Here is a 6,120-nt window from a genome sequence, read left to right as displayed (position 1 = left end):
GAAAGAGTTCATACCAATTACTTTACTACTCACTTTTTGGCTTAGAGAGCTTGCTGATGGAGACGTAAAAGAACTGCCGACACTGCCCGACTTGTTAGTATCTTCCAAATCCGATGCCTCCATTTTCATACTTTTGGCAGACCCATTTTCTGTGTTACCATTCCTAGAGTCTTCAGATGACCTCTTCTCAGCTTTTAACCTCCCCTGTGACACTGTCCCAGGATCTCCTGCTTCTTCCAAGAATTGTATAGTACAGGGGTAAAGTTTATTCACAATATGCAGAACCTGCCCTGGCTTCATTTTCACTTCTTCATCTTTGCCAATATTCACTAAATCAATGCTGGCTGGATTCACACCTATCTTTGGAGGAGAAAGCAAACAGAGTGCTGGAATTGACTTAAATAGTTTAGCACTCTAAATTCATCAGAACCTATCATCCCCAGAATATCACTGTCCTTAGAATGCAAAGAAGAAATAATGTAGTATTTCCTCTGCTAGTGGATTTAAGGCTAGTGCCTTTGATTGATGTGTGGACATACAGGAGAAGGTTTGTCTATACAAAGAAAATAGGGTGTTTTAATAATGTCAGCTAACCCCAGAGGGGAGGCCTCACATTGCCTTTAACTTGTTAAGATGTTGTAAAAGTGTTAAGCGCTGTCCACATTCAAACATATGTATTCATTAAAATATTGCTTAGCTAGTAAAGATCTACTCTCCCAGTCTAAAGCTGCAAGCAGCAGAAGCAAGGAGCAGCAATAGTCTTAAGTAGACCTGACTCATTTAAAGGATATTATCCAGTGCGAGGAACAGAATGAAAGTTCCCTGCCTCTACAGGACACAAAACGAGTGCTACAGCATAAGCCTACCAACCAGAACACATTATGCACAGAGTAGATCACAAGGTCTGTGACAGGGCTACATCACCAGCTGCGATTTGTAAAGTGTAAACACAATGATAACACCCAATAAACAACACTCCGCTTCCATGGGACAGCATACCTGTTTGATCCAGACATAGCCTTTATTACAGTCTGCTTTTAGCTGTACTAGAAAGAAAAAAAAAAGCATCAGAAACCTAGTGGCCAGACCCTCTTCTTTGAGTACTGCTGAAGCCAGTTTTTACAGAGCATCTTATCTAGGCCACACATTTCATGATGCATTCCTGTTGTTACTTCAGCTTAATAGGTATAAGCAGATGCATACTTCCTACTAAAGGGTCTGATTCAGTCAAATCCTATACATTTTGCTTCAGTTAATTTTCAACAAGGACCAACACATCTACTGAGAAACCCTGATAGGCATAAAATAATTTGCATTCAGCTGGGATATAAGATTCTCCTTTAGAGAGTGACATATTTTTCCAAAATTCTGGATAACAAAGCTGGGTCTGAACATATCTATATACGAGTTTGTTGCTAAAATTTCTGTCCCCATTCAAAACAGAAGTCTAAATAAATATGATGGCAATATCTGAAGTCTAAATAAATATGATGGCAATATCTGAACTTATTAGTTGGATATCCAGTAACACACCAGAAATAAACTCACAGTATTGGGGTTTTTTGTTTTTTAAAATAAGAAAAGTACGATTTTCTGAGTCATACCAACAAAATTACTTCACAATAACACTACTGACTGCTGAACTTCAAGATGAGAAAATTGACTGAAGTCATCCTGGACATCCATTCTTATGTGAATTATTCATTATCCAAAAGCTAAACCTGTTTAAAAAAAAAAATGTAGAATATACAGAGAAACAAGTTTGCAGACAGCATCACCTGGTATTTTATAGCTCTAATAGAGGATACAATATCAAGGAATAGAATCTTTTAAAGAAGCCCACAGAATTTAATGAAGAATGATATCCCTTCCACAGAACATACATAGCTTGTTAATTTCAATTAATAAAAAGCACTTACAGGCATCTCTAGAACATGAACAACTTATAAAGAAAAAACACGTTCACAAGAACCTGGAAAGAATGTCACACTCTAAAGTCCCTCCATACCCTTCATCAAATCTATTAAACCATATAGATTATATACACAGCTGTCATCAAGGTCAATTTCTTTCCCTTCTGGTTGCAGGGAGGCTGCTTCCCTTCCTGCTGGTCAGGTTACAGGAGATTATCTAGGGTCCTACAAGGATGATGGAAGCATGAGATAGGCAACACTATGTTCAGAAAGGAGAGAGATGACCCTTTGGGCTTATGGTAATAGGCTTAGATTTATTCTACAATGTCAAGAAACCAGATTGGAAACCTACATCTGCACCTCAGGGTCTCGTAGGCACGTCAATATTTCTGGGACTACTAGGTCACCATCAAAGTAGCAGTTACAAATACACTGCAGCTCTAACTTACCCTGCTGCCGTGAACATTTTTTGTCTGTTATCTCCGTCTCCGGGCCGCGCCCTATCACTACTGTTTTTAAGTGAGGCAGCTTGATTCTTGGGCAGCATTTATCTCTCCTCACCAGCCAACACACAAGCATTATTGCACTGCTGAACACAACAGAGAGAGAGAACATATCATTATACATGCATACAGTGTGTTGCATTCAGACAGCAATTGTGATGCAGGGGCCAGAGGGCAGGATCAGATGCCAGCCATTCTTAGTTCTTTTACCAAGCCACTAGTAAATTGTGGCATCTTGGCTGCTTCGTTTAATATTGCTGTAACAGTTTCCCCACCCATAAAACAGGGACAACAGCAACCTATACCACAGAGATATTTCAAGGCCTGCTTAATGTTTTTGTTGTACCTTATCACCTTCCAAACAAAAAGGTGCTGGTGTGGAATGTACTTTTAACACACACCAAGTAGATTTATATTAAAATATACATTTATTACACCAAAAGGCACAAGTTTTGAAACAGGAATATCCCCAATGAGTAATAAAGCACTAGAATTTACTATGCACATTTGATACCCGCCATTTGTGGATTTACCACCATGGACAATTCTGTAAGCGCCAACACAGTCTTGTTAGGGTTTGTCCACACTGAGCAAAGGGCTTCCCTTCGGTGCAATTTTCTCCACTTTAAATAAGTGAATGTTACCTACACCAAAGGCTGGGTGGGGGAGGAAGGTGCTGTTGCTGCAGGAGATATCCGTATGCCCCCCGTCACTGCAGCTGGCTCACTTGCACAGAACGTACCACTGCCAAATGCCACAGGTGATGGCATTCAGTGGCAGGTCGGGGTGGGGATTCATGAGGGCAGCTGCAGGGCGGAGGGAAGTGGGGAGGTGCCAGAGGGTCCCTAGACCCAGAGACTACTGGCAGAGCTGATACCTCCTTCCGCAGCAGAGGTGAGGGGGCATGAGGCTGATGACCAGGACCATTGGGATGCAGCCCCCACACTGCCTTTGTTGGTGCCCCCCAGCAGGGGAAGAAAGCAAAGGGGAACCGCCCAAGGGAGGGCAACCCCCAGCAGCAGCTGGGTCACAAGCAGCATCCGACTGGAGTTAGAAACTTGCCAACCCCTGATCTAAAGAGGCCGGGGCTGGAGTCAGCCCTGCAGCGCGGTCTGGGCCTCCAGCACCTCCCCTTGCCAAACTCTGGATCGGCCCCTGCTCACCCTGCCCGCCCTCGGCTCCAGGCAGCGCGACACCGGCCCAGCTGCCGCCGCGCTGTCACGCGGGGGGCGGGGAGGCGCTGAGAGCCGCCGGCCGGGCCTTCCCCTTCCCTCCCGGCGTCGCAAAGCGCCCGGCCCCAGCTGCCCGGGGCGGCCCAGGCGGGCGCGAGGACCCGCCCACAAGGTGTCCCCAGCTCGCCTCCCGGCCCGGGGCCGCCCCACCCCACCACGCCGCGTCAGCGCGGGAGTACAACAGCGCGGGACGCAGCTCACGTACCTGCGTAACACCCAAACACGCCACGTCCCGCCCCGTCCCACCCACTGCGCCGCGGCCAATAGGTGACCCGTACGATACCGGCGACATCGAGCAACCCCGCCCACAAACGTCATTGCTGGGAGAGCGGGGCTTCCTGCCGCGCTTGCGCTGTGCTCTGTCATGCGCCTTCCCCGCCTCGCCCTGCAGGGGGCGGGGGGGATGTCTGGCGTCCCCTGCTCCTGGACACGCTGGTGCCAGGGGCTCCTCGGGCGCAGGCCCCGGCCCTGGCCCTGTTGCACAGCGGAAGCGTCCCGGTTCCTAACCCTCCTCCTTAACGTGGGCAACGCAGCCAGAGCCAGACCGTGGCCTTCCGGTAATGGCGATGCCAGCACTCCCAGCTACTTCCACTTTTGTGGCCCAGAAAAAGCCTGAAATCGCACGTTCTTCAACAAAAGAAAAGTTGCCCAGTCGGGACTGACAGATGAAATGTCTGTTCTGAAGTCAACACGTCCTTAGCAGAGCTGTCTTCTCCATATCACCCCACAAACACGCCTAGAGAACAGTCTAGCTCCATCCTCCCTGTAACCGCCCTTCAGGTGGTTACAGGCTGCTGTCAAATCCCCTCTCAGTCTGTACCCTAAACCCAGTCCCTCAGCTGCTCCTCAGAAGTCATGTGCTCCAACCCCCAAACCATTTTTGTTGCCCTCTGATGGACTCCTCCAACTTGTCCATATCCTTTTTTCTATAGTGGAGGGCCCAGAACTGGACACAGTACTCCAGATGTGGCCTCATTAGCTCAGAACAGTGGAATAATTACTTCCCTCATTCTGCTGGCACCACTCCTACCGATGTAGCCCAGCATACTGTTAGCCTTCGTGGCAACAGGGGTGCATTGTTGACTCATATCCAGCTTATTGTCCACTGTAACCCTCGGGTCTTTTGCAGCAGAGCTGCTGCTTAGCCAGTTGGTCCCAAGCCTGTAGCTGCATGGGGTTCTTCCATCTTAAGTGAAGGACTTTGTCCTTGTTCTTATTGAACCTCATGAGATTTCTTTTGGCCCAATTCTCCAATTTGTCCAGGTAACTCTGAATGGCCCAGATAAAGCCCTGCCCTCCAGTGTATCTGCTACCCCACCCCCAGCTTGCTAACATCTGCGAACTTGCTAAAGGTGCGCCCCATCCCATCTTCCAGATAGTTAATGAAGATATTGAACAAAACCCACCCTAGGACCAACCCCTGGCACACTCCACTTGATACCGGCTGCCAACTAGACATCAAGTCACTGATCACTACCCATTGAGCTGGACAATTCAGCCTTCTCTCCACCTTACAGTCCATTCATCCAACCCACACTTCCTCAGCTTGCTTGCAAGAATTCTGTGGAGAACCATATTGCTAAAGTCAAGGTATATCACGTCCACTGCTTTCCCCAAATCCACAGAGCTAGTTATCTCATCAGAGAAGGCAATCAGGTTGGTCAGGCATGACTTGCCCTTGGTGAACCCATGCTGATTGTTCCTGATCACCTCCTCCAAGTGTTTAAAAATATATTTCTTGGCAACTTGTTCCATGATTTTTCTGGGGACTGAGATAAGGCTGTCTGGTCTGCAGTTCCCTGGATCCTCCGTCTTCCTTTTCTTAAAGATGGGCACTATATTTGCTCTTTTCCAATCATCCATGACCTCCCCCGATCACCACGGGTTTTCAAAGATAATGCCCGGCAGCTCTGCGGTCACATCAGCCAACTCCCTTAGCGCCCTTGGATGCTTTGAATCTGGCCCCATTGACTAGTACACATCCAGCTTTTTCTAAATAGTCCCTGACCTGTTCTTTCATCACTGAGAGCTCCTCATCTTCTCCCCAAAGTGCTGCCCAGTGCAGTAGTCTGGGAGCTGACCTTGCCTGTGAAGACTGGGGCAAAAAAAAGGCATTGAGCCTGCTGGGCACTCAATAAAGTCCTGAACTGCTTCCTACCTCCCTGTGTGTTGTGGGGGGAAGGCCAGTGGATGGGAAGCTCAGCCAGGCAGGGCAGGGAGGGCCACCCCGCCTTCACCCGGTGCAAAGGCCATGGGGCACACAGCCCAGGGGTGCGCAGGTGAGCAGGCATGGGCACAGGTGACCATGGTGTCCCTCCCCTACCCCAGCCCTCCTTTCTGCATGAGAGGCCAAGGTGGGAATCTTGGACTAGACTGGTACCATCTCTTCCAAATGCATCCCTTGCCCTCCATGTAGCCTCCCCTACTAATTTCAACATCAAGGTATTATGCACCAGTCTACCGAACAGAGAA

At 48.2% G+C, this 6,120-nt stretch overlaps 1 protein-coding gene across 8 annotated transcripts in view; it reads right to left on the bottom strand.

Annotated features, from left to right (window-relative positions):
• The window catches only part of APTX (aprataxin), an 18,648-nt gene extending 14,667 nt beyond the window's left edge, over positions 1-3,981 (bottom strand). For 2 of the 8 annotated variants that reach the window (XM_006019649.3, XM_025199070.1), the window contains exons 1-4: positions 3,065-3,287; positions 2,363-2,502; positions 1,000-1,046; positions 34-360 (exon numbers count right to left, since the gene is read on the bottom strand). In XM_006019649.3, the coding sequence (XP_006019711.1) occupies positions 34-360; positions 1,000-1,046; positions 2,363-2,502; positions 3,065-3,186 (636 nt within the window). In that variant the 5' untranslated portion in view covers positions 3,187-3,287. The other 6 variants (XM_006019652.3, XM_006019651.3, XM_014518010.2 and 3 more) reach the window with 6 other exon arrangements.
• Positions 3,982-6,120: the final 2,139 nt, after the last annotated feature.

This window comes from Alligator sinensis, unplaced genomic scaffold (assembly GCF_000455745.1).
Source record: "Alligator sinensis unplaced genomic scaffold, ASM45574v1 scaffold607_1, whole genome shotgun sequence".
Classification (NCBI taxonomy): Eukaryota; Metazoa; Chordata; order Crocodylia; family Alligatoridae; genus Alligator; species Alligator sinensis.
Note: the sequence above shows the minus strand (reverse complement) of the source record. Positions and strands in the feature narration are given on the sequence as shown.